Source organism: Oncorhynchus kisutch, linkage group LG3 (genome assembly GCF_002021735.2).
Source record: "Oncorhynchus kisutch isolate 150728-3 linkage group LG3, Okis_V2, whole genome shotgun sequence".
NCBI lineage: Eukaryota > Metazoa > Chordata > Actinopteri > Salmoniformes > Salmonidae > Oncorhynchus > Oncorhynchus kisutch.
In genome coordinates, this window is record NC_034176.2 from 47554976 (window position 1) to 47582823 (window position 27848).

At 44.0% G+C, this 27848-nt stretch overlaps 1 protein-coding gene across 1 annotated transcript; it reads left to right on the plus strand.

Annotated features, from left to right (window-relative positions):
• The first annotated feature begins 3210 nt into the window (after positions 1 to 3210).
• Positions 3211 to 10800, plus strand: LOC116357840 (zinc finger protein 436-like). The gene is made up of 2 exons (XM_031807379.1): positions 3211 to 3835; positions 9365 to 10800. Exons 1-2 carry the CDS (start codon positions 3532 to 3534, stop codon positions 9616 to 9618), a joined length of 558 nt encoding a protein of 185 aa, XP_031663239.1. The 5' UTR covers positions 3211 to 3531; the 3' UTR covers positions 9619 to 10800.
• Positions 10801 to 27848: the final 17048 nt, after the last annotated feature.

The window sequence follows — 27848 nt, forward strand, 5'->3', positions numbered from 1 at the left end:
ATGTACTGCACTGGAATTATCCCCCTACACCCTTTACACATGAACTGTACTGGAATTATCCCCCTACATCCTTTACACATGTACTGTCCTGTAATTATCCCTCTACACATGTACTTTACTGGAATGATCCCCCTACACCCTTTACACGTGTACTGTACTGGAATTATCCCTCTACACATTTACTGTATTGGAATTATCCCTCTACACATTTTCTGTACTGGAATTATCCATCTACACATGTGCTGCACTGGAATTATCCATCTACACATGTACTGTACTGGAATTATCCCCCTTCACCCTTTACACTTGTAATGTACTGGAATTATCCCCCTACACCCTTTACACATGTACTGTACTGGAATTATCCCTCTACACATGTACTGTTCTGGAATTATCCCTCTACACATGTACTGTACTGGAATTATCCCTCTACACATTTATTGTACTGGAATTATCCCTCTACACGTGTACCTTACTGGAATTATCCCTCTACACATGTACTGTACTGGAATTATCCCTCTACACATGTACTGTACTGGAATTATCCCTCTACACGTGTACTGTACTGGAATTATCCCTCTACACATGTACTATACTGGATTTATCACATTGGCTGGCAGACACTTGCTGTTTTGTGTAATCATTTCAGTCACGTGTGCATAAGGGAGAGGTGGTGTCTTATGTCTGCAGGTCAATGCAACTGAGAAATATGATCCTTGTAATTATTCTCTGTGAATGATATATTGAAATATTGAAATATTGAATGAAATACGAATGAAATATTCCGTTCATTTCATGAGAGCAGCATCATAATTAATGATTTCTGAACAACCATTTTTTATTTAATGTCTATTAAGAATATCTTATCAACTTTATTTCACTTGGTGAAGTTTCATTATAGAGAACATAACATGACATCACATGACATCTAAGTAGCTGAATATGATTATGGACTAACAGTCTAACAGTTTGAAGTACACAACTCATATTATTCTGGTTAAACAGTGAGAGACGAGTTTATTAAGGAGTGGGGATTTTTTTACAATTAAGAAACAATATTTCATGTTTTACTCGGTCCTCAGCCATCATTGAGAATGGTTAGGAAATAATATGTAATGTTTTACTAGTACCTCAGCCAGCATTGTGTATAAACCTAGTATGTGCGATTAATCCATTGTCTGAAAGGGTTAAAAACACACTGAAAACATCCAAAATACATCCTGTGTACCGCTAAAAATCTACAATACCATGTAAAAACAACCTGACATTGTAATGCTTTTAAAATGGTATAACTGCCATTATTTTTGCTGGACCCCAGGAAGAGTTGCTGCTGCCTTGGCAGGAACTAATGGGGATCCATAATAAACCCCAGGAAGAGTAGCTGCTGCCTTGGCAGGAATGAATGGGGATCCATAATAAACCCCAGGAAGAGTTGCTTCTGTCTTGGCAGGAACTAATGGGGATCCATAATAAACCCCAGGAAGAGTAGCTGCTGCCTTGGCAGGAACTAATGGGGATCCATAATAAACCCCAGGAAGAGTTGCTGCTGCCTTGGCAGGAACTAATGGGGATCCATAATAAACCCCAGGAAGAGTTGCTGCTGCCTTGGCAGGAACTAATGGGGATCCATAATAAATCCCAGGAAGAGTAGCTGCTGCCTTGGCAGGAGCTAATGGGGATCCATAATAAATACAAATACTTGTATCAATATATTTGTGTCTCTTTACTCTCGGATTCTAAAATGCTAATTAGCAGCAAAGTAGACGACATGCAAGACTACAAGTCCCTGCAAGCTGCTGCATGTCATCTCTAGCCGACACCTTTCACAGAATTGTCCATTGAAATAAATTGAACCTATTTAATCATTGCTTACATTAAGGCCTGATTGGTGGAGTGCTGCGGCCAGGTCTAGGAAGAGTCTTGGTGGTTCCAAACTTCTTCCATCAAGAATGATGGAGGCCACTGTGTTCATGGGGACTTTCAATGCTGAAGATATTTTTTGGTACCCTTCACCAGATCTGTGCCTCGACACTATCCTGTCTCAGAGCTATATGGACAACTCCTTTGTCCTCATTACTTCTTTTTTTTGCTCTGACATGCACTGTAATCTGTGGGACCTTATATAGACAGGTGTGTGCCTTTCGAAATCATGTCTAATCAATTGAATTTACCACAAGTGGACACCAATCAAGTTGTAGAAACTTCTCAAGGATGATCAATGGAATCAGGATGCATCTGAGCTCAGTTTAGAGTCTTATAGCAAAGGGTCTGAAAGCTTAAGTAAATATATTTGCAAAAATGTTTAAAAAAAAACTGATTTTGGTTTGTCATTATGGGGTGTTGTGTGCAGATTGATGAGGGGGGGAAATTATTACATTTTAGAATAAGGCTGTAACGTAACAAAATGTGGAACAAGTGAAGGGGTCTGAATACTTAACGAATGCACTGTATACCGCTGGCAGAATTTTCTACCGCTGGCAGAGTTGTCTACCATTGGCAGTTTTGTATACAGTCACGTGATACGTGGTACAGAAAAGTCCAATCTTAGGAGAGTACATGAGAGGCACTATACTGTGTGTCTTGCAGGTGTCTAACTGGTCAAATCCACTGATACAGGTGCCCCTCCACCCTCTGGTGGGTTGGATCATGTCTACAGAGAAACCTCGATTCAAATACTTAGATGTGTGTGTATTGGGTATATGTTGTGAAATTGTTAGGTATTACTTGTTAGATATTACTGCACTGTCGGAGCTAGAGCCACAAGCATTTCACTACAGCCACAATAACATCTGCTAAACACGTGTATGTGACCAATAAAATGTGATTTTGATTTGAAATAAACATACTATTTATCAAAGGTGCTTCTGGCTGGGGTCAAAATGACTCCAAAGGATTTGAATTTGTTAAAAGTCCATTAATTATACAGAAACACTAAACCATGATTTAGATTTATTAAGAACAAGTTGATTGACAAAGTCTTGAAAAATTGGAAGAATTGAAAAAAACACATTTTGGCTATGATATAAGATATGCCTCTGCGGTCAAAATGATCCATGCCAGAAGTATGGTTCAATGCAAATATGTAGTGGTGTGTAAAGTTTGTTTAAAATTCTCACTCATTAAACACTAACCAATCAACACATGCTTCTCTTTGAACGACTTAATATAATATTAAACTTTTATGAAATAAATTAAAAATAAATTTTTGGTTCCTCAACTGCGTTTACCCACTCCACGCAGCAGATGGCGATGTGCGTCTGTTTAGGTTCAGGCGACGCTGCCAGTGTGACGTCAATCTAGTGGACGGGACGCTCCTTCAACAACAACAGCTAGTCAGACACCTCGGTAGCTTTCTAGCAAACACAGCTACAACATTCACGCTCTTTACACTGTTTTTGGTGTATATTAGTCGCTGTGTATTAAACACACTTCTGTCCTATGTACTTGTTGGCCCATTTAATTATATGTTTACGTTGTTTGTTTGTCAGGTAGCTGGTTTGCTAAGTTAGCTTAGAACTTGTCTAGTCGCTAATGCTAACATCTCCGACCATGAGTTCACTAAGCGACTCTCCTCCTGATAAAGAAGAGGAGGTCTGCTGGACGGAGAAAGAAGCTCTCGTCAAAGACGAGGAGGAAGAGAAGGATGTTACAATACAAAAACAAGTAGAGGGTGAGGCTGTTACCGTGAAAGAACAAAAAGACGTTTCAATGAAAGAAGAGGAAGACGCGTTCAGAGTGAAAGAGGAGGAGGATGTTATAGTAAAAGAAGAGGCGGAGGGGGAGATGACTGTCACATTGGAGGAAGAAGAGGAGGTTGGAGATCTGTTTAACACCAGTAAGTACTGTCTCTGCAGTCGTTGAACCAATATGCAGTAAAAGGGTTCTACGCTTTAATGTTGTTCTGTAGGAATGGCTGAAGTTACACTGTAACGTGTAGAACAGCAAGAGTGGACCATCAACAAAACGTTAACAATTGATCAAATGCATCCAATGACATTGCCTGAAATACTGTAGTCCTCAATATCTCCTATTAGATTAGCCCAAAATGTAGTTTTAAATGGGCAATCAGCAGTTGTTACATCCATTTTGGGACTTATACATGAATGATATGTACCCATTGTTTCTTGAAGATTTCACTTATGAATTTCTCATGAGCTTAGTTCAACTGTCATACCGCATCAGAACTCAGAATATAAGCTTTTTTTTACTCCAATGTTTGTCAGTAAATATGAACAAACACGGTACATCTTCAAAACATGGTTAAAACTATAATGTTGATATCATGGACAGTTGCATTTCTCCAGCCCCATCCCTCAGCTTTTTACTGAAACGGGCAGGGAGTACGCTTTGTTATTGTTTCTACTGCTCATTGCTGCCCCCATTACTCCTCAAGGTCCAATGACTGTATGTTATTTTCAGTGGTAGACTGGCTCTGGCAGCTAAAATAGTCAAATATTCCATCTAAATGTGAATCGATTCTCAATCGCGACACGTTTCTAGAAACATAAATCGCTGTACTTTCATATCACATCAAAATCATTTCACATAATACTTTCATATCACCTCAAAATCATTTCACATAATACTTTCATATCGCATCAACCATTTCAAATAATACTTACATATCACATCAAAATAATTTCACACAATACTTTCATATCACATCAAAATCATTTCACATAATACTTTCATATCACATCAAAATAGGTAAGCAGTCGCGACGCCCCAAACGGTAAACCAAATTAGTTTCTCATTCGTTTCTCGTAATTTCTCCTTCCTTCAGGCTTCTTTTTCTTCTTTGGACTTTATATGGCGGTTGGCAACCAACTTTAAGTTGCATTACCACCATCAACTGCAGTGTGGACCTCAGTTCATCTTTTATATACCAAGACAGTTGGGAAGAGGGCACAGCAATACCTTTTCCCCCTCAGGAGACTGAAAAGATTTGGCATGGGTCACCAGGTCATCAAAAGGTAATACAGCTGCACCACCGAGAGCATCCTGACCGGTTGCATCACCGCCTGGTATGGCAACTGCTCGGCCTCTGACCGTAAGGCGCTACAGAGGGTAGTGCGAACGGCCCAGTAGATCACTGTGGCCAAGCTTCCTGCCATCCCGGACCTATATAATTGGTGGTGTCAGAGGAAAGCCCATAAAATCGTTAGACTCCAGTCACCTAAGTTTAGACTGTTTTCTCTGCTACCGCACGGCAAGCGGTACCGGAGCGCCAAGTCTACGACCAAAATCCTCCTCAACGGCTACTACCCCCAAGCCATAAAACTGCTGAACAATTCATAAAATCGTCACTGGACAATTTACAATGACCCCCCCACCCCCTCCCTTTTGTGCACTGCTGCTACTCGCTGGTTGTTTGTTACCTATGCATAGTCACTACGCCCCTACCTTCATGTACAGATTACCTCAACTAGCCTGTACCTCCGCACACTGACTCGGTACTAGTGCCCCCTGTATATAGCCTCCACACTGACTCGGTACCGATGCCCCCTGTATATAGCCTCCACACTGACTCGGTACCGGTGCCCCCTCTATATAGCCTCCACACTGACTCGGTACCGATGCCCCCTGTATATAGCCTCCACACTGACTCGGTACCGGTGCCCCCTGTACATAGCCTCCACACTGACTCGGTACCGATGCCCCCTGTATATAGCCTCCACACTGACTCGGTACCGATGCCCCCTGTATATAGCCTCCACACTGACTCGGTACCGATGCCCCCTGTATATAGCCTCCACACTGACTCGGTACCGATGCCCCCTGTATATAGACTCCACGCTGACTCGGTACCGGTGCCCCCTGTATATAGCCTCGTTATTCTCATTGTGTTACTTTTTATTATGAGTTTTTATTTTATTCTACTTGGTAAATGTTTTCTTCTTCTTGAACTGCACTGTTGGTTAAGGGCTTGTAAGTAAAGCATTTCATGGTAAAGTCTAAGTTGGTGTCTTGACGGATTTGTAAAAACGGTTTGTCATAAAACACTAGATTTTTTTTTCCAATGTTGCTGACACTCCTCCCCAGAGGTGTCTCATTATTGGGATTCATTGCTGATTCCTACCTGTAGCTCACTATGAGGTGTCTAGTGATACAGGTTAAGGGCCCTGTTGGACATTGGTGGTTGGTAGTGGAGTCAAGGGAACAAGCAGGGTTGGACACGGCCATGTTATTATCCCACACACAGTCTCTGTGGTTCATATAAACCCCATTCCTGGGAATTAGATTTGATTACAAATCGCCCCTGTCTTTTACCACAGAAGGGTTCTGTCCCATTCCCAGCTAGGTTATGAGGTGCTTTGTCGCCAGGACCTATGACTGGTTGATAGGGGAAACCTCCATGCTTATTATAGAAAAAGTAATTAGGGGAAAACTATTTAGTAAACTGAAGTAAAACAACAAACATTTTAGAAAAATGAAAACTATTCAAATACCATCTTTGACACCAAAACGAAATAGCCTAAAATAATAACCAGCATGAATGATGTTCAGTTTGAATAATTTATATCTTAACTTTGGGCAAAAATAGAATTGGATATTAAATATTTTTTATGTGGTTTTAAAGCTTCTGAACCTGGTGGCTGGTAAATGCTGCCATGGGATGGCAATGTTTCAAATAGACCTAGCTTGTGTATCACTATCACTTGCTATCACCAGAAATACTTTAAGAAATGAGGATATTGGAAACTCCTTTCGATTCGTATTAACAGCTTAAAGAAAAGAACATTGGCATGAATTACCTTCCGTGAACAAGAAGCACAACATTACAAATATTTTCAGAGATGTGAGATAATCAACTAGTTCTCTGTAATATCGTATAGCTTTGCAATCGTGACATTACGTACTTTCAAGGAAAATCGGCATGTTTCTCAACTCATACCTTGACTTTAAAAAGTGATTTTCGTGAGAATTTGCTTAGAAACTGCGTGTCACAGCATGACTATGTGAACGTGATTTGTCAACTGTCTCTTGGACGGGCGTTATATACGCTTTGACATTTTCTGGAATACTGTTTGAAAACGTTTTGAAAACGTTTTTGTTTACTGCCTGCCTAATGAATTTGAAATGCACTGTACTGTTCATCTCTGAAACTCACTGAGATAATTCCTTTGATACAGCAGTAGCAATACAGGGATATAACATCTACAGAAAAGACAGGAATGCCTATGGGGGAGATGTTGCTGTATACAGTGCATTCTGAAAGTATTCAGACCCTTGAATTTTTCCATGTTTTGTTACATTAAAGCCTTATTCTAAAATTGATTAAATTATTTTCCCCCCTTTCATTTAGCTAATTTATTTGGCACATCTGCATTTGGGGAGTTTCTCCCATCCTTCTCTGCAGATCCTCTCTAGCTTAATCAGGTTGGATGGGGAACATCACTGCACAGCTATTTTCAGGTCTCTCCAAGAGATGTTAGATCGGGCTCAAGTCCGGGCTCTGGCTATGTCACTCAAGAACATTCAGAGACTTCTTCTGAAGCCACTCCTGCGTTGTCTTGGCTGTGTGCTTAAGGTCGTTGTCCTGTTGGATGGTGAACCTTCGCCCCCCCCCCCCAGTCTAAGGTCCTGAGCACTCTGGAGCAGGTCTTTCATCAATGATCTTTCTGCACTTTGCTCCATTTATATTTCCCTGGATCCTGACTAGTCTCACAGTCCCTGCTGCTGAAAAACATCCCCACAGCATGATGCTGCCACCATCATGCTTCAACGTAGGGATGGTGCCAGGTTTCCTCCAGGTGTGACGTTTGGCATTCAGGCCAAAGAGTTCAATCTTGGTTTCATCAAGCCTGATAGTCTTGTTTCTCATGGTTTTAGTGTCCTTAAAGGTGCCTTTTGGCAAACTCCAAGCAGGCTGTCATGTGCCTTTTACTGAGGAGTGGTTTCCGTCTGGCCACTCTACCATTAAGGTCTGATTGGTAGAGTGCTGCAAAGATGGTTGTCCTCCAATGCCCCATATACCACCCACCACTGCGACCTGTATGCTCTCTTCGGCTGGCCTTGCTACATATTCGTCGCCAGACCCACTGGCTCCAGGTCATCTATAAGTCTTTGCTCGGTAAAGCTCCACTTTATCTCAGCTCACTGGTCACCATAGCAACACCCACCCGTAGCACGTGCTCCAGCAGGTATATCTCACTGGTCATCCCGAAAGCCAACACCTCCTTTGGCTGCCTTTCCTTCCAGTTCTCTTTTGCCAATGACTGGAACGAATTGCAAAAATCACTGAAGTTGGAGACTTATATTTCCCTCACTAACTTTAAGCATCAGCTATCTGAGCAGCTTACCGATCGCTGCAGCTGTACACAGCCTATCTGTAAGTAGCCCATCCAACTACCTACATCATCCCCATATTGTTTTTATTTAAAATGTTTTGCTCTTTTGCACACCAGTATTTCTACTTGCACATCATCATCTGCACATCTATCACTCCAGTGTTAATTTGCTAAATTGTAATTACTTTGCTACTATTGGCCTATTTATTGCCTTACCTCCTTACTCCATTTGCACACACTGTATATAGATTATTCTATTGTGTTGTTGACTGTACGTTTGTTTTTCCCATGTGTAACTCTGTTTTTTTGTCGCACTGCTTTGCTTTATCTTGGCCAGGTCGCAGTTGTAAATGAGAACTTGTTCTCAACTGACCTACCAGGTTAAATAATAAAGGTGACATTTAAAAAATGAAATAAAAAAATATGAACTTTATTGACACCTAAATGGATACTGTCATTAATGTGGCTCTTCAATGATTACACATAATTCTTAATACTATAGCAAACATTATATTAATGCAGGACAATCAAACGAGCCTTACAATTATAATACAAAGTAGTGTGAAATGTACTCATAAGCAACCTGGAAATGGAGTTTACTCCCCTGAGTTTTCCCCCATTCACATTCAGAATACATTGTGAAAAACTAAAATCTTTGCTCACCATTTTTGCTCCAGGCAGATATAGTACATCATTAACTATTGGTTTCCTCATTAGCAGGGAGGTGTTTCTGCAATCAAATTCTGTGCGCATCGCCCTCATGCCGCAATTCTAGCAAACACAGAAAGGGGCCTATATTGGACACCAAAAGTCGTCTGGCACACTGCTTAGAGTTTCAACAACATGAATAACTTATTTCTAGCCTACAATCATCGATGTTACTACTAATGTGAAAAGAAGACAAAATATGACTATTCCTGCTCATTTTAAGACAATTGTCAAATAATTTTAACATTCATTACAGAGGTCAATTGTTCTACAACATCATGACTACGCTGTTGGCATCACCCTTTACAATGGATTTCTACTGTTGTGGGTCTTTAGTCATCTGTCTGACTTTGTTGTTCACACAGGAGAGAGACGGGACTATCGTGGATCCTCTGGGGTGCCTCAACAACCTCATGATGCTGAAGAGGCAGAGAAGAGTCTCTCCAGATCAGAACACCTCAACAAACACCTGCAGAGACCCACAGGGAAGAGAACTCACTGCTGCTCTGACTGTGGGAAGAGATTCACCTCCTCATCAGGCATTAAAATTCATCAGAGTCCACACAGGAGAGAAACCTTATATCTGTACTCAATGTGGGAAGAGTTTTACTACATCTAGCCATCTGACATTACACCAGAGAACACACACAGGAGAGAAACTTATATCTGTGATCAATGTGGGAAGAGTTTTTCTGCATCTAGCTATCTGACTCTACTCCAGAGAACACACACAGGAGAGAAACCCTATATCTGTGATCAATGTGGCAAGAGTTTTGTTCGATCTGACCAGCTGACATTACACCAGAGAACACACACAGGAGAGAAACCTTATAGCTGTGGTCAATGTGGGAAGAGTTTTGGTCAATCTGGAGATCTGACAGTGCACCAGAGAACACACACAGGAGAGAAATCTTATAGCTGTGATCAATGTGGGAAGAGATTTGCCACTTCAGGCTCTCTGACTCTACACCAGAGAACACACACAGGAGAGAAATCTTATAGCTGTGATCAATGTGGGAAGAGATTTGCCACTTCAGGCTCTCTGACTCTACACCAGAGAACACACACAGGAGAGAAACCTCATAGCTGAAACCACATATAATCTGATAAAAGATCTCTGCTCAAATATCAGAACATGTATACATGATGGAGTTGTTTCATGATATCAATGAATTAATGTCACAATGTAGAATGTTTTAACATTGTAGTTGGAGTGTTTCCCTTATCAATTGATTTCAACATGATATCGATGAGTGATGACAAATAAGTGTTGCAGTCCTTTGTTTATCGACCCCTGAATTTAAATGCATCTCTCCAAAATGTAGCTGACTGTCTTCTGCAGGTTGTTCTCCAACCAGTGAGGTAAAAGATATCTCCCATTTCCATGTGTTTCTTTAGTTGTGTTCGTTTCAACATCAGGTAGAACTGATTCCCCCCTAATCGACATCAGTGATTTATTTATTGCTACATTTTTGGTGCTTGTGCAGTTTATAAGGAATTTGTTTAAAAAATACAAGTAATATGATTATTGTGGCAGGTGTTTGTGTATATTGTACAATTTATGTTTAGTTTTTCAATTTATCACAAACTGTTTCTGCATATTAGTTATTGATTTCGACGCGTTTAAACTGTGACATTGGGGATATCCCACCTAGCAAAATGTCGTTGATAAGACTGCCCGAAGTCCAATATAAGTTTGGTTTTAGTTGAAAGTTGAAAAGAAAACAATTTACAATTTAATTTCAACGTACTTGTAGCCTATACACATGGTCGCAGTATAATAAATTGAGTCTATAATACATTTTATTAACAGTATTTATTTACAACATTCAAATGCTAATTGTCTTTATTCCCCTACTGAAGAAGCATGACTCAAATCACATCATATTTCAAACATTCAGCCTGACAAAAGATACATGTTTTATTATTCCATGCCTCACCATTAAGTCAATTATTGCCAATAAGCAAGGGATGTACACTTGCTTTTGATATTTCAAATGTACAATTCATGTGACATTTAGGAATCATAATTATTTATGCTGAACATTTTTGGGTACAATTATATTGAAAATGTTAACCTGCTTTTAGAATATCAGGGATCATTCTCAGATGTGCCAACCCATATGTACTGGAGCATGACATTGGGGACTGGGCCTCAATCCAACAACATGCCTATCGAGATATCGCAGGACTTTGCTCTTGAAATCATACAATTTGATTTGAGTTTCGTTTGGGAAAGTACTACGGATATTGCAGGAGTTTCCTCTTAAAATCAGACATGTCCGTGATAAGGTTAACTTGTTTGCTGATTGTCTCAAGCGTGGGCAGTCAAAAGGTTTTGTGTTTTTCGTTAGGCAGTGCTTTGCTATGGATCACGTTTTTCCGTATTGGAGATGAGTTTTGTTTGGGCTCGTTCCAAGGGGAGGAGAGGTCTAGAAGCTAGTGAGTTTTAGGATTCTATAGAAAGAAAAAGGAGAAAAAAATATGATTGTATATTATTATTTAGAAGTTGTTTTCTGTTGGTGGTGAGCAAACTTGACCAACAAAAATATAGGATATATTTGTTGTCTTTAGGGGGAAGGTGTTACAGGCTTTGGTTTTTCCATTTATGTTTTGAGGTTGGACTTTAGCACGTAGGAACGGGGGATACCAAGTCAGCTGTACAACTGAATGCATTCAACTGACATGTGTCTTCGGCGCACTGATTGGTGTCACCTCGTTAGTCAGTATGTGTTACACCTGTGCTGGCTTGTCCATCTCGTTAGTGGGAAGGTGTTTCACCTGACCTGGTCCAGGTTCTATTTAAGAGTGTCTGGCCCAGTGTTCCAGTTGTCTGATAGATGTGGAGAGTCAACACCTTTCAGTTGCTCCACCTTTTTGGTTTAAGACGTTTTCATTTTAGGTTGAAGCTTCTTTCTGAAGAGAGCTTTTTTGAAGAAAAATGAATACAAACAAGCAAACCTGGTCGGTTCCGGGGATTGGTATAGCAAATACCGTAAGATTTTCATGGACTGAAAAGGAGATGGAACCTTGGGGCAGGGAAACTTTTGGAAGGACTATATTGATGGGATGCCTCAGGATAGAGGTGAAGGAAGTACTCTGCCTTCAAGGGAACCCGAATGAGAAGGCTTTCGATGTGACGTTTCACAAAGAGGAGAAACATGATGATGTATTGAAGATGGCAAAGGAAGCGGAGAAAACGGGACCCCTGTGCCATTATGCGGTGACCAGCCTGGCGAAGAACAACTTCAGGGTGGTCACCGTAACCATGTACAATCCGCATGTGAAAGATGAAGAGGTGAGGGCCTTTCTGGGGAGGTACATGGACAATGTCTCCTCAGCGAGGTACCTCAGGGACTCCCTGGGTTTCTGGAACGGGAGGAGAGGGTTCCAGGCGTTACTCAGGGAGTCCCCGAAGAGTGTGGATGGCTACCTCCATCCTCCGGCGATGTTCTCCCTGGGGGCTGACGGGAACACTCTACTATGCACGTCAGCCCCCGTTCTGCAGGCGTTGTATGGCCTACGGCCATATCCTGGCCTCGTGCAGCGCCAAGAAATGTCGTTTTTGTGGGTCGGAAGAGCACGAGGCCAAGGAGTGTGACGAGCCCAAGGCTTGCCACGGGTGTGGCTCGAAAGTACACCTGTGGCGTGATTGCCCGGCTCGTCACAGGTCATACGCGTCTGCAGCTGGGGGGGGAGCGGGGGATGGGGGGAGGAAAGAGAGGACGCATGCGGATTGTACGGATGGCACAGGGGAAAGGAAGGAGAAGGACAAGGAAGGGAAGAAGGAAGAGGCGAAAAGAAAGAGGAGAGAAGATGGAAAGAAGGAAAAAGAAGGAGAGATTAAAAAGAAGGTGGAAGAACGTGGAGGAGCTGAGAAGAGGGAGAAGGGGACAGTGGTACGAGAAGGAGTGGAAGAAGGAACGGGGACAGTGACGGAGAAGGAGGGAGGAGTGGAGTTGGGAGGGGAGGGGGTGGGAGGGGGGGGGGGGAGGAGTGGGGGGACAGCCTGCCGGGCTTCCTCGAGGTCGAAATGAGGGATTTGGTGGAGGAGTTAGCGGGGATGGGACGTTGTGTCTCCCCGCTACCTCCTTCACCAAAGAAGAAAGGGATGAAGAGGGGGAGCTTGGCAGGAAGTGAGAGGGAGGGGGGTGTGGAGGGGGAGGGGGGGTAATTTGTCCTCCCGGTTTGCCTCAGCCCCTTGCATTTTAGTGGATGACTCCAGTGAGGGGTCGGTGGGCTGTTTGCTAGAGGGATCCCAACTCCTGTTTGAGGAGATGGGGTCCCCTACATGCAGCCCCGAGGCAAACAGGGAGGGGGGGATGGTGGGTGGGGAGGGAGGACCCAACACACTGCCTGGGTCATGGGTTGGGATGGAGGACGGGGGGGGCGTCAGGAGAGGAGAGGACGTCCCCGCCGGTGGAGATGGACCAGGGGAGCATCGGGTGAGTCTCCTGTTTTTTGGGGTTTTTTTTTTATTTTTATTTGTTGTTAATAATTAAATGAATAGTTCTGTTTCCTTTTTTAGTCTAAATGTTAGGGGGTTAAGGAATAATGTTAAAAGGAGGGCGGTTTTTTGTTATTTAGAGGGTGTGGGGTTTGATTTCTGTTTTTTTACAGGAGGTTCACCTGAGGGATGGTGGGGATGTGTGTAGATTTAAGAGGGAGTGGGATAAGGGGGAATCTTTTTGGGGCATAGGAGGGGTGCACTCAACAGGAGTAGGGATTTTGTGTGGGCATAGAGAGGTTAAAATAGAGAACACTTTTGTAATAATGCAGGGTAGAGTTTTGGGGATAGATGTTAAGTTTAGAGAAGCTAGATATAGGTTAATTGGGGTGTATGGGCCACAGGTGGCGGCAGACAGGAGGGAGATGGCGTGTGTTACAAAACAGGCACTTGGTGATAGGAGGAGACTTTAATATAGATTTAGGGGTAGGCGGTGATAGCAGTGCAGGTGCCATCTCTGGGCTAATGGCTTGCCATGGTCTGGTTGATGGTGGCCTGCACACTACTCCGGCAATGGTCGGTCCTACATGGCGCAACTCCAGGGAGGTTGCGCGGAGGCTCGACTACATTTTTGTATCCAGGTCTTTGGGTCAGTTGTCTGGGCGGCTGTTGCCTGTTTTCTTCACAGATCACGACGGGGTGTTCCTGCAGGTGGGGTCGCCAGTCTGCCTCTTCGGTAGGGGGTACTGGAAGTTAGATCGGGATATACTGGAGGAGCAGGCTTTCGTTGACGCATTTTTTTGCTTCTTTCGGAGGCTTGACGGCCTCCGGTCCATGTGCGAGGGGGTGTTAGAGTGGTGGGATTTAGTTGAGGTGAGGATTAGGGCTTTTATAATAGGATATTGTAGAGGGAAAAAAAGGGAGGAAAGGAGGGAGGTGGATCGTATCCAAAGGTTAATTGAACTCGAGTACGAGGCAGGCAACCTCGGCGGGTCAATTGACTGGGAGAGATTCGCAGCCCTAAAGGCGCAGCTCAGGGAGCTGCAGGAGCAGAAGGCTCGAGCTTTCCTGGAGCGTGCGCATAGTGGCTTTCTAGAACATAATGAGACTTGTTCCGCTATGTTCTTTAAGTCTGTTAGGGCCAGGCAGAGTAGGAAGGTAATGCATGGAGTTAGGGAAGAAAATGGTAGTATAGTAAGTAAACCAGAGGAAATGGTCAGGGTGACAACTGATCATTTCCAAGGTTTATTTAAGGAAAGGGAAATAGATGTAGAGCAGGGAAACGTGTTTTTAGAACACTTGTCCCGGCGGTTGCCAGAGGACATTAGAGACGTGATGGAGGCCCAGATCTCACTAGAAGAGGTTGAGAGCGCTCTTAGGAGGATGGGAAAAGGGAAAGTGCCTGGGATGGATGGGCTGCCGGCTGAGTTTTACCTCAAGTTTTGGGGTATACTTGGACCAGTGGTTCTCGAAGTCTTGAAGGCCATCCTTGAGACGGGGGTCCCGGGGGGGATCAATGGCTGTTGGTGTGCTGTCACTTCTTTATAAGAAGGGGGAAGCAACTGACCTTGGCAACTGGCGGCCATTGACCATGCTGTGCGTAGATTACAAGATTCTTGCAAAGGTTTTAGCAGACCGGTTGCGCACAGCCCTTCCCTACGGCGTCCACGAGGATCAGCTCTATAAGATGGAACCTACAGTTGATCAGGGATTCCATCGCTTGGGTTGAAGATAGAGGGCTGCCTTTAATGGTAGCAGCGCTAGATCAGGCGAAAGCTTTTGATCGCGTGAATAGATCTTTTCTATTCAGGGTGTTAGGTAGATTAGGATTTGGGGAGAAGTTTATAGGATGGATCCGTACTTTATATGTCGGAGCGGGGTGTCGAGTTAGTGTAAATAGTCACTTAGGTGACGTTTTTGACCTCTCGTCTGGGGTCAGGCAGGGATGCCCACTCTCGGCTCTCCTCTTCGTTCTGTACATGGAGCCTCTGGGGGCTGCCATTAGGGCAGACACAGGGGTGGAAGGCTTGTTGATCCCTGGAAGCGGTGGGCTGCGTGTTAAGATGACGCAGTACGCCGACGACACTTCCTTGCTGTTGTGCAAGGACTCGTGCCTGACAAGGTCCCTTGCCATCTTTGGGGATTTCACCCGAGCGTCGGGAGCCGTTCTGAACCATGCAAAGTCTTCCGTCAAGTTTTTCGGAAGATGGCGCGGTAGAACGGATGTGCCTGGGGGGTTATCTCTCTGTGAAGGGGCCCTGAGGATTCTCGGGGTTCATTTTGAGACCTCCGGCTCAGCGACGCTAAACTGGAACATGCGTATCGCAGTGGTACAGAGGAAGCTAGCAATGTGGAAGGCTAGGTATTTGTCTATTATGGGCAAAGTCCTGGTCCTAAAGGTGGATGTGTTGCCGTCTCTTTTGTATTTGGCATACATCTACCCATTGCCGGCTTGTCTGAGGAGGCCTCTAGTGAGGCTTGTGTTTCAGTTTATGTGGAGTGGCAGGTGCGAGTGGGTCGCCAGGGCACGCATGATCTGTCCCATCGGTGGAGGGAGGTAGGGGGGTACCACATTTCCCCCTCAAGCTGGATGCCATTTTTGTTTCTTTCTTGTTGACGGAGCTTGCTCGTCCGGTTATACACCCGTCCGGTTACCTCCTGCGGGTGTTCTTCTCGTATAAGGCGAGAAGCGTAATGGTGTGGTCTAACGCGGGTCCTCGGGCGGAACAGCTGCCGTGGCACTTTGGCCATGCGGCCAAGTGGCTGCATGCGCACCCCGAGGTTGAAGTTGCCCGAGTAGGTTTAGACCACAGGCACCTGTACGAGGAGGTCAGGCAGGCAGGGAGTCCTGCGCCTGTAGCGGGCATCTCGTCAGTGGTCTGGGAGGGAGTGCAGGCGCGGGGCCTGGACAACAGGCTCAAGGACCTGAATTGGTTGGGCCTCCATAAGTGCTTGCCGGTACGTGCCATCTTGTACCGGTATAGTTTGGTGCAATCCCCCACCTGTCCAAGATCCTCTTGTGGCAGGGAGGAGACTGTGCGCCATGCCTTCTGGGACTGTGCCTTTGCCGGACTAGTCTGGGCTAGGGCACGGGTGATGCTAGGTGTGGTTAGGAGTGATTTTGTTTTGACATGGGCTAGGCTAGAGAGAGGCGTAGGGAGAGCAAAGGGAACGGATAGGGACAGGTTTCTGCTCTGGCTTCTCATGAGTCTCTTTAAAAATGGACTGTGGGAAGCCAGGCAGAATTTAGTCAAGACAGGGAGAGATTGGGGGGTGGAAGGGATAGTGAGAAGGGTGGAAGGGATAGTGAGAAGGGTGGAAGGTGATTTGAGGGGGAAGATGAAGAGGGAGGAGAGGAAGTGGGGGAAGCATGCGGCACGGGAGAGGTGGAAAGGGGGTTTAGGGCTGGGAGTGTTAGAGTGAGTTTGGTAAGGGGATAGATTAGGGAAGGGGAGATAGGGAAAGGGTTAGGTATTGGTTAGGTATGACGGGGAGGGACGATGCTCCCCTGAGGTTAGTTTTTGTTTGATGTTTTTCTAAATAGAATTAATTAAGAATGAATGAGAATTATGATTTTGTAATAGTATGAATGGTATTGATTGTAATAAATTATTTTAACCACCTTTTAAGTTTGTTGTGGGTTTTTTGTTTGTTTTCCTCTTCTTGAGCAGTTTTAGTGGGTTAGATTTAGTGGTGTCTTTTATTTCCCAGTTGTTGTTACTAGTCAACTTTCAATGTACATCCCCATAGTGCCTTTCAGAACCCCTCTTAAAAAAACTGCTTTAATTTGGGGTTGGATATTTTCATCAAAGGCATTTCCTTAGGATGCTCATTAGTCTTTAAGTTGTTACTATTGTTTTTTATCCTCTTGTGTTTGTGTACTAAATATTTCTGTTTATTTTCATTGTTTTTTCCTGTGAAGTCATTGTGTTCTATCCATGTCTGACATACTGTATAAATAAAGCTTGATTTGATTTGAACATATTGCAAAACAAATTAACCCAATGATTGACCAATCAACAGACTCTTGATCCATCTTAGTATGAAAAAACAGTATCAATCCCACTTTTCAAGCCTGCTGAAGGTGTGGTGGAGTGGTAAACACCACCCCCGGCTCTACCAGGGGCATGAGGTGGTCTCCCACAGCTCTGCTTATGTCATGTTCTGCAGCCTTGCAGTTCCATTTCTTGACTGCCCCTGCAACACAGAAACACATTTAGTCATATTATGTAAAACACTCAAAGTAATGGATATGGAGCAACTATATTCTCAGTTACACCTGGCACCTAAACGTGACTTCTGTCATCTGATCACTCCAAGCTGCATTAGGTTCAGATCTACCAGGATGAGCTTTTGACAGTCTGGATGCAGTCAGGCCACTGAATCTGCATAAACAATGTAAAGAGATGGGGTGAATGAGTGGGGGAAAAGTACATTTTACACAAATTACCTTCGTTGGTCACATACAGGTGTTCAGCAGATGTTATTGCGGGTGTAGCGAAATGCTTGTCCTTCTAGTTCCCACTGTGCCTCAATATCTAACAAGTTATATCTAACAATTTCACAACAAATACCTAACACACACAAATCTAAGTAAAGGAATGGAGTTATAAATATATGGATAAACAATGTCAGAGCAGCTTAGACTGAGATACAGTAGAATAGTATAGAATACAGTATATACATATGAGATGAGTAATGCATAGACTAAGATACAGTAAAATATGATAGAATACAGTATATACATATGAGATGAGTAATGCCAGATATGTAAACATGCAGGAGATCCACGAAGGAAAGGTAGTGATGGTGCTCAGTGACGTTGCATATGGTGGAGAACAACCAATCACGATGAGGGATCGCCAGCTGTGAACGGTTTAGCATGCTGGAGACATCCATGGAGAATGTGAATGCAGGCTACATCAAGTGTTCCAATGATAAAATATTTGAGTTCATTTTGTCCTTTTGTATATATATATATATATAAAAAAGGACAAAATGAACTCAAATATTTTACCCATGTTTTTTTTCTCCTCAATTTCAATCTAGTCTCATCTTTGCAACTCCCCAACAGGCGAGGCGAAGGTCAAGTCATGCGTCATCCAAAACATGACTCGCATAACCAAGCTTCTCCACACCTGTCCGCTTAACCCAGAAGCAAGCCACACCAATATGTCGGAGGAAACACCGTTCGTTCACCTGACGACCGAGGTCTGCCTGCAACAAGGAGTCGCTAGAGCGAGATGAGCCCCCCCCCCGGCCAAACCCTCCCCTAACCCGGACTATGCTTGGCCAATTGTGTGCCCCATGGGACTCCCGATCACAGCAGGTTGTGGTACAGCCCGGGATTGAACCCGGGTCTAGCACCGCGATGTAGTACCTTAGACCGCTGCGCCACTCGGGCATAACCTTTTTTAACCAATTCTGATGGTTGTTATAAGTGGAATTTTGACATTATTACCGTTATATCAACACACTCAAAACTTCCAAGACATGACTTCCAAGACTTCCAAAAAATGTTGGGAACAGCATTCCATGTTTGAAAGGTCTATAATTTTCATTGAAGACGATCAAAGTTAACATTCCATAAAACTTCAATTTAAGGCTGAGTCTCAAATAGTCGCCTGTCCCTTTTAATAGCCGGGCAAAGGCACACATTATAGCAAATACATTTTGGGTCTAAATTAAAGGAGCTACAATTATAATTTCATTTAAAAAAATTAAGAACATCTCTGTAATATCTGCATTAATAGTGGAATGATCGTGTTTCACAATATTCCTTCACAAAAAATATATATTTTGGGGTCATTACAAAATCTCTTTTTGTTTGACAGCAAAAGCCAGACTGGCTTCTGTTGTCAAGATGGGAAAACCCTCCCTTTCTGCCATCGTTGTCACTAAAAGCCGTGGTCATCTCCTTCTCAACCAACATTGGCAGACTGGGGCAAGCAGCCAATGTAGAAATCTACACTCTTCAATCAATTTCAGTTTATGTGAGAAAACAAGTACTGAATAGTGTAGGGAATCATTGTACCATCTAAATCGGTGTGAAATATATTTTTAATTAAAAAGTCATTTTTTTTACCGCTGTTTGAAGTTGGTGGACAAAACTGAAAGTAAAATAGTCTCCACTATAGTCCGTACTATCCAGGGTCCTTCAGACGTCCCTACCCCACTGACCTCTCCACCATGTTACAGGGAAGTGTGATGGAGGAGTTTGGAATGCAGACTAGTTGTTGTAGTCCACCATGTTACAGGGAAGTGTGATGGGGGGAGTTTGGAATGGAGACTAGTTGTTGTAGTTCACCATGTTTACAGGGAAGTGTGATGGAGGAGTTTGGAATGCAGCCTAGTTGTTGCAGTTCACCATGTTACAGGGAAGTGTGATGGGGGGAGTTTGGAATGCAGCCTAGTTGTTGCAGTTCACCATGTTACAGGGAAGTGTGATGGGGGGAGTTTGGAATGCAGACTAGTTGTTGTAGTTCACCATGTTACAGGGAACTGTGATGGAGGGAGTTTGGAATGCAGCTTAGTTGTTGCAGTTCACCATGTTACAGGGAAGTGTGATGGGGGGAGTTTGGAAGGCAGCCTAGTTTATGCAGTTCATCATACTTCCACAAGGGGGAGACATTCTACATGTAGCACCTTTAGTGCTGAATGAAATAGAGTTTCCAGGTACATTTACCACACATGAAACATATACTAGTTGGCTGCTGCTTACAGGCCTCCTTGTGCTGATGGGAAATATCTTGATGGAATCTGTCAAATGTTGGATAAAGTATCTGATGAAAACAGGGAAATGTATTTTTGGGGTGATTTGAATATTGACTGGTTTACCACCACCAACTGTCCACTGAGGAAAAAGCTTATTTCTGTGGCCAATGGTTGTAACAAAACCCAAGGTGACACTACCAACCAGAATGTTCACTAAGTCTGATACCACATCATCAACCTGTATTGATCATATTTTTACCAACATGGCTGAACATTATTCTAAAGCTGTATCAGTGGTGATCATAACTTGGTGACACTCAAGAGAAAAACACAAATACCAAAGGCTGATCTTAAAGTTACTGGCCCAAGGCCCTACAAGAGGTTCAGAATGTGTGTTTGCTGGAAGTGTGTAGTGAGGATGATCCTGAAATGACACTGAGTGTATTTATGAAATGATTCATGAGTTTTGTTGATAAGCAAGGCCCCATTAAGAAAGCAGACTGAAGTCAAACGATGCCCCAGGGATAGATGAGCTGAGAAATGTAACGGTTCAATGTAATGAAACCAAAAAGGTAGCGGACAGATCTGTCTGATGAGCAAAGTTATTGTAGATGAATACATCTAGTGACCAAGCTAGACCAGTTATTGTCGATGAATATATCTAGTGACCAAGCTAGATCAGTTATTGTAAATGAATACATCTAGTGACCAAGTTAGACCAGTTATTGTAAATTAATACATCTAGTGACCAAGCTAGACCAGTTATTGTAAATGAATATGTAGCCGGTGCTATACTGCACCGCTGTAACTCTGCGTTGTGTGTGGTTGATAGAGACTATAAACGTGGACTTTGGAGATCAGGTAGTTTTAATCAAACAGAACTGACTCTCTGCATCCTGCATCTCCATCCAAAAGGAAATAAAACATTTGTAGAGCACATCTGTTCTGAGAATCGTCGCCTCTTTCTACAACAGATGCACAATAGGAGGGACTGGGATCATTCGAGGAGCTAGCCATCGTTCACACATACAATAGCCTGCTAATACCATAGCTAGCTATTAACCACATGTTGAATTCAGAATGTTGATATCATCCTAAAAAGTACAATTACAAGTGCATCTTAACAATACCATCCACTTATGAGTAACCTCTAAATATACATCATTATTCATGAACAAAACACTGTGTGTATGACTTTGTATTTAAAAGAATCAAACTTTTCTGAAGACAGAAAAAGCGTGCCTACCTCTCTGATTTGAGCACGAGCACGCCGGGCAAAACGTAAGTACACACTCCCCTTCTCCCAGGATGCAGGCATGCATATAACAAATCAACACAACATATTGATATATGAACCTGGTGAAATTCACATAGTACTTTAACAACGGTTACATTCACCCCTCCTGAATTTCACCAACCTTGTAAAACAACAAAATAACCTACCAAGCTCAAGGCTTAATTCTGAATTCAGCTCAAAGCTACCCATAGGGTTCAGGGCAAGTGAAAGTTGGTCAAGCCTTCAACTTCCCCTAGATGCATAGTGCCTCTTACACTATATCTACATTCTTAGCCTTAAAAAAAAATCCTGTACTAAATCATCTCTGTACTATGTTAAACTTACACCTTCTGGTGGATTGACTCTATTAGTCTCTTTACTGGTTTAACTACCCTCCCCGCCCTTGTGCGACCTGGCACTGGGCTAGGGGCCATAGTAACTAACGGTGGCTCTGGCCTTAGATCATTGATCAGAGGTGGGTTTGAAGGAATCAGCTCCAGAATCTCAGAGGTGCTTCCCCGGTCATTTTCCTCAAGAAAACAAGGTTCTTCTGGCTCTGACTTTCCATCTGATGTCCAGAGCTCGGAGTAATCGCTTGAATCCTCCGCCAGCCAGGATGCACTTTCCTCCCCAGAGTCCTCCATGTCTTCCCTGTCCAGTCCATCGCCGGAGTGGGTGACCTCTCCTGCATCTACATTGATTGAAGGCCCTGCAGCATCACTGTCATTGAAGTGCACTGAATCATCAATTTCAAATGGCAGGAAATTCACTTGCAGCAGTAGATTCCTGTGAACCACTTTCTCTCTGCCGTAACAGTCTTGGATAATGTACGTGTGAGTTTGTGGATTGACTGAAGTCACTGTGAAAATCTCGGGCCAATGTTCTTTGGTTTTCAAGGGCAGACTCCTGAGCATGCTACCTAAAGTCCTGTTGAAGCGTTCAGTTTCTCCATTCCCCATTGGGTGATATGCTGTGGTTCTTGACTTTTGGACACCGGAGAGCTTAAGCAGTTCTGCTATTAGCTCACTCTCAAAATTTGCGCCTTGATCAGTATGGATCCTTGATGCAAAGCCGTAGACACAGAAGACATGATCCCACAGTTTACGAGCTACTTGCTTGGCTGTCTGGTTTCTGCATGGCCATGCATGGGCAAGTTTAGTGAAGTGGTCAGTCACCACCAGAACATCAACTGAGTTCTTCTTACTGTCTTCCGCTGTCCAAAAATCCAAACACACCAACTCCATGGGAGAGCAAGTTTTGATGCTCTCTAACGGGGCTCTAGCCGCTGGCTCTGGAGTCTTTGCTAGAACGCATCTCTGGCAGCAGCGCACATACTCCTTGATGTCTCTCTCCATTGCAGGCCAGAAAAATCTCTGTCTGGCCAGAGCTAGAGTTCTAGCTTGGCCTTGATGTCCTGCAAGGTCGTGAATGCCAGTCATTGCTTTGAGTCTCAACACCTCTGGCAAGACATACTGGAACCTTCTCCGGTTTGTGTGACTCTCCTTAATGACACGATACAGAACTCCCTCTCTTAGGATCAAGCGATCCCACTGTTTCATCAGCAACAACACTTTAGAAACATTGTATCGATCTCGTCTGGTGGGCCGTTTCATATTGAAGACGAAAGGGATGACCTTGGAAGTCACAGAGTCTTGCAGCTGGAGATCTCGAAGTTCCTCGTGCGAGAGTTCAGGCAAAGTGTCAATACCAGGAGAAAGCAGCCGTTGGGTGTTGGAACCAAGCTGGATTGCTTGCATCTCTGTTGAACATTCCCAGTCAATATGGAGCTGACATATGGCCTTCACTTCAGCAGTGGTCAAAGAGGTTATCTCCTGGGGATAAGAAGCCCAACGGAAGGCATCTTGGACATCATCATTCAGTGTCCCAACAGCCTCAGACAGAAGTGCTAGGTAGGACTCCCTCATCAGTCTCTGCGCGACAGTCACTGCAAAGGGGTCGCGGCTCAGTGCATCTGCTACTGTATTCTTGCTGCCTGGGATACGCTTCAAATCAAAGTTGTACGGTGCCAGCTTGGCAACCCATCTTTGCTCGCAAGCGTCCAGCTTGGGTTTTGTCATGATGTACGTTAACGGGTTACTATCTGTCCAGACAGTGAACTTGTGCCCCTTAAGCCAGTGACTGAATTTCTCACACACACTCCATTTCAGTGCTAGAAATTCAAGTCTGTGTGCCGGGTACCTTCTCTGCGACTTACTCAGGGTCTTGCTCGCAAATGCTATGGGCCTTGCCTTATCTTCACCTTCAGGTACTTGGCAAAGCACAGCCCCAAGACCATCCAAGGAAGCGTCAGTGAAGAGAATGAACGGCCTCTCGAAATCAGGGTGAGCTAGCACGACACAATTCAAAAGAGCATCCTTCTGCTTCTGGAATGCAACGACACACTCCTCAGTCCAATCCGATAGCGTCAGCTTCCGGAAAACCCCACTGTTGCCCTTCTTCCCATCTCTTCCTCTCCTCTTTTGACCCCCAGTGAGTGCAAACAAAGGTCTGGCTATAGCAGAACAGTCAGGAATGAAGTGCCGGTAATATAATACCATGCCCAAGAAGGATTTCAGCCTCCGAGCAGAGGGAGTGCATCCATCTGCCTCCATCAGCTGAGCTTCGCTCATCTTGGCAATGGCCTCCACCTTCTCAGGATCCACTGACACACCGTCCTCTTTAATGATATGTCCGAGGAATTTCACTGTTCTTCGTAGAAAGTGGCATTTTTTGGGTGCTAGCTTGAGATTGTTGGCTCTTAGACGGCTAAACACAACTTCAAGTTGCTGTAGAGCCTGTTCCTCGGTGGGTGCAAAGACCAACAAGTCATCTAGGTAACAAAGGAGATTTGAGAAGTTTAGGTCCCCAAATATACTCAACATCATTCTCATGAAAGAGGCCGGGCTGTTACACAGACCTTGTGGCATGCGATTGTACTCATAAAGTCCCATCGGTGTGGTAAAGGCTGTGTACTTCTTGTCCTCTTCGTGAACTGGAATGTTATAAAATCCTGAGGTCAAGTTCATGGTGCTGAAAAATGCACTGCCACCAAGGGCTGCGAGGCAATCTGCTTGATGAGGAAGGGGATGAGCGTCCTTCACCGTTCGTGTATTCATCCACCTGAAGTCAGTGCATAACCTCAGACTCCCGTCTTTCTTCCATACCATGACTAAAGGGGAGGCATACTCACTAACTGACTTGCGTATGAGACCTACTTCTTCCATATCTGTCAATACCTTCCTCAGCTTCAGGTAATGAGCAGGCGGAACTCTTCTGTATGGTAGCCGGAAGGGTCTGTCATCAACCAGGTGGATACGGTGAACATAACCCCTGGCTTCTCCGCAGTCCAGATTATGTCTTGAGAAGATGTCTTCATATTTTGTGATGGTATTCACAAGCTTTTCCTTCCACTGGTCATCTACCTGGCATCCATCAATGTCAATGTCTACTAATCCTAGATCAGACAGTCTTTGTTTCAGATTGTGGCAGCCATTGTCATCCTGCTTCTGTTCCATTGGGGTTTTCCTCACTTCATGAAGGCCCTGAAAGATTGTTGCATCCTCAACAGCCAAGCATGTAGACACATCTGCCAACTTCATGTTACGTCTTAGGCTGAGATGTTTGTCAGAACAGTTTACTACCTTTAAAGGGACCCAGCCATCTCCCCACATGGGTGTAATAACTCTACCCACGAGTATGTTTCTGGGCATGACCTTTGACCTGGTAGGTTCGACTATTACATTGCTGCCTGGAGACAATGCCACATTTTTAGGAAGTTTACCCCAAACTAAGTGTTCAGTCTTGGGCGAAAGAGTCACAGCTTGAGTGAGCTTCACTGTCCCAATCTTGCCATCGACTTGCTGTCCCTTCCATCTTGTGACACTTGTCATCATCTGCAGAAACTGCTCACCCTCTGGTGAGTGGGTCTGGCCATCCATGTTGTTGACGAGCTTCCAGTATTCGTCAGTGCCTTTCATCTCATGCAATAGATGCTTAATGACATTCGATCCCAGGATGAGATCATCACGCTGTCTAGGAACAACTAGAGTGGGCACTTTAACATCAATCCCATAGATTTGCATCTCCAAATCATAGAAACACTTTGTTGAGGTCTTCTTCCCCCCACACCCCACTAATACTAACTCTGTGGGAGGCTGATAATGCTGAGGAAGGGCACCTGCTTCCAAAAGTCTCTGCTCCGCATGTTCACTCAATGTACAGGCCATAGACCCAGTGTCAAGCATGCCCTTAAGCTGCACTTTCTGCACCATGTACAGACACAGAGGTGTAAAACAAATCTGAAAAAGCCTCAACTTCTTGTGAACCTAACATAACAATTTTCTCTCCTTCTTTCGCATCAGAGCACAAAATCTCATACGTTTTCTCAAGATCATCAAATCCTTTCTTGGGGGTAGACAGTTGAACACCCACATTTCCCCCCTTCACGTGGGCGTGTCAGTTTAACGGTTGCTGCTGTGGTGGTGAGTTTCTCTGCTGTTGTGGTGGGCGTCTCTCACCACCGGGATTGGCATAGCGTTCCCCCGGTTTAGGACAATTTGACTTCCAATGATCTGGGGAAAAGCACCGGAGGCACAGGTTCTCATGTCTACAGTGCATCACAGTGGAGTGATCTGTTGAGCCACAAACCCTGCATTCCCTACGCCTGAAGGGCTGGGTGGGGAAAGATGGTGCCTTGGCCTGTGTCTGTGAAACCATAACGGGTTGTATGCTCTTCTCTAAGGTACGTTCAAGCAGGTGAATGAGTCTCTCGATACTTGCACTCTGCCCATCTTGTTTGGCGCTTGATGTGAGAGAAGTGTCACTGCACGCACCAGCATTGATCCCGCCTTTACATGGAGTTATCTGGGGATGTACTGTTACTTGCTTTGAGGATACAGCGGTAGATAGACACATGGTGGCCTTCCTGCGGCGTTCATGTTCATAGATTCTCTCCTGTACTTCACTTGCAGTCCATTTCTCAGCAGACTTGTATTGGAATACTGCTGCCAGTTTGGGGTCAGGGCAGTATGTTACAAACATCCTAACGACATCAGAGTTGGAGCTGTCAATCTTCTTACCTTGACTCTTAAGGCCCTCGTCAGCGACATCTACGGCCTTGTTCAATCGAACCCAGTACTCCATAACAGCCTCTCCGGGTACAGGTTTAGTATTGTAAAAATCAGCCAAGGGCATGCATGAATAGGCCAATTCACTGAAATTCTGTTTCAGAATGTCGAATACAATCTCTGGCTTCTCTGTAGGATCAACTGTTGTCTCATTGCGTAAATTTATCTTTACCATGTCTCTTGCTTTGCCAGATAATCGACTAATCAACTCATCTGATTGTTCCCCAACTGGACATCCCTTCCTCCTCAAGTATATTCTCATCAACTCCTCCCATTCATGAATGGAGCATTTGTCTGTATCATCTCCTCTATATGTAGGAGGTTCCTTTATGTCTGATTGCATGATGAACTTAATTTGACTGAGATCTACATATCCTACTGACTCTGAATGATGATCACTTATCTTTCCTGTACTTACTGGTGGCTCATAAGTACTGGACCTGCCACTCTGTAGTTCTTCCCTAATGGAGCTCCCTATTTCCCGGGCTAGCTGAGTGACCAGCTCAGCTAAGACCATCTACAGGGGCATTTGGATTAACACTAGATGAAGGGCTTTCATCCAATTTTTTTGTGGAGCAAAACATGGGGGAACCTCCTGCACCTACACACTTTACAGGGGTTTGATCAGAGTATGAGAAAAACCTCCCCCTCCCAGCAGTGAATTTGGGTTCATCACCATTATAAGATGCCATGCCACTAAAGTTACGCTAAAATGTCTGTTGATGAACACACTTCTATGTTGGTTAACGATAAACAGCGCTCTCAATACATCGTTGTCAGAAAAAAATAAACAGAAAAAAAAGACTGTAGTTCCGATTTTTGCCACAAGGTGGCAAGAGTACCTCAATGATATAATTAGTCTCTAGAGCAGCAGCGCCGCGGTGATTGAGCTGACGTCGATCAACGATGAATCCGGGTCACGGCACCAATGTAGCCGGTGCTATACTGCACCCCTGTAACTCTGCACAACGGTTGATAGAGACTATAAACGTGGACTTTGGAGATCAGGTAGTTTTAATCAAGCAGAACTGACTCTCTGCATCCTGCATCTCCATCCAAAAGGAAATAAAACATTTGTAGAGCACATCTGTTCTGAGAATACAATAGCCTGGTAATACCTTAGCTAACTATTAACCACATGTTGAATTCAGAATGTTGATATCATCCTAAAAAGTACAATTACAAGTGCATCTTAACAATACCATCCACTTATGAGTAACCTCTAAATATACATCATTATTCATGAACAAAACACTGTGTGTATGACTTTGTATTTAAAAGAATCA

Excerpts from the sequence above, each read along its gene's own strand:
- LOC116357840 (XM_031807379.1), top strand. The coding sequence starts at position 3,532 with ATGCTAACATCTCCGACCATGAGTTCACTAAGCGACTCTCCTCCTGAT. Across the intron at positions 3,836-9,364 it reads TGGAGATCTGTTTAACACCA|GAGAGAGACGGGACTATCGT; the intron begins GTAAGTACTGTC and ends TTGTTCACACAG.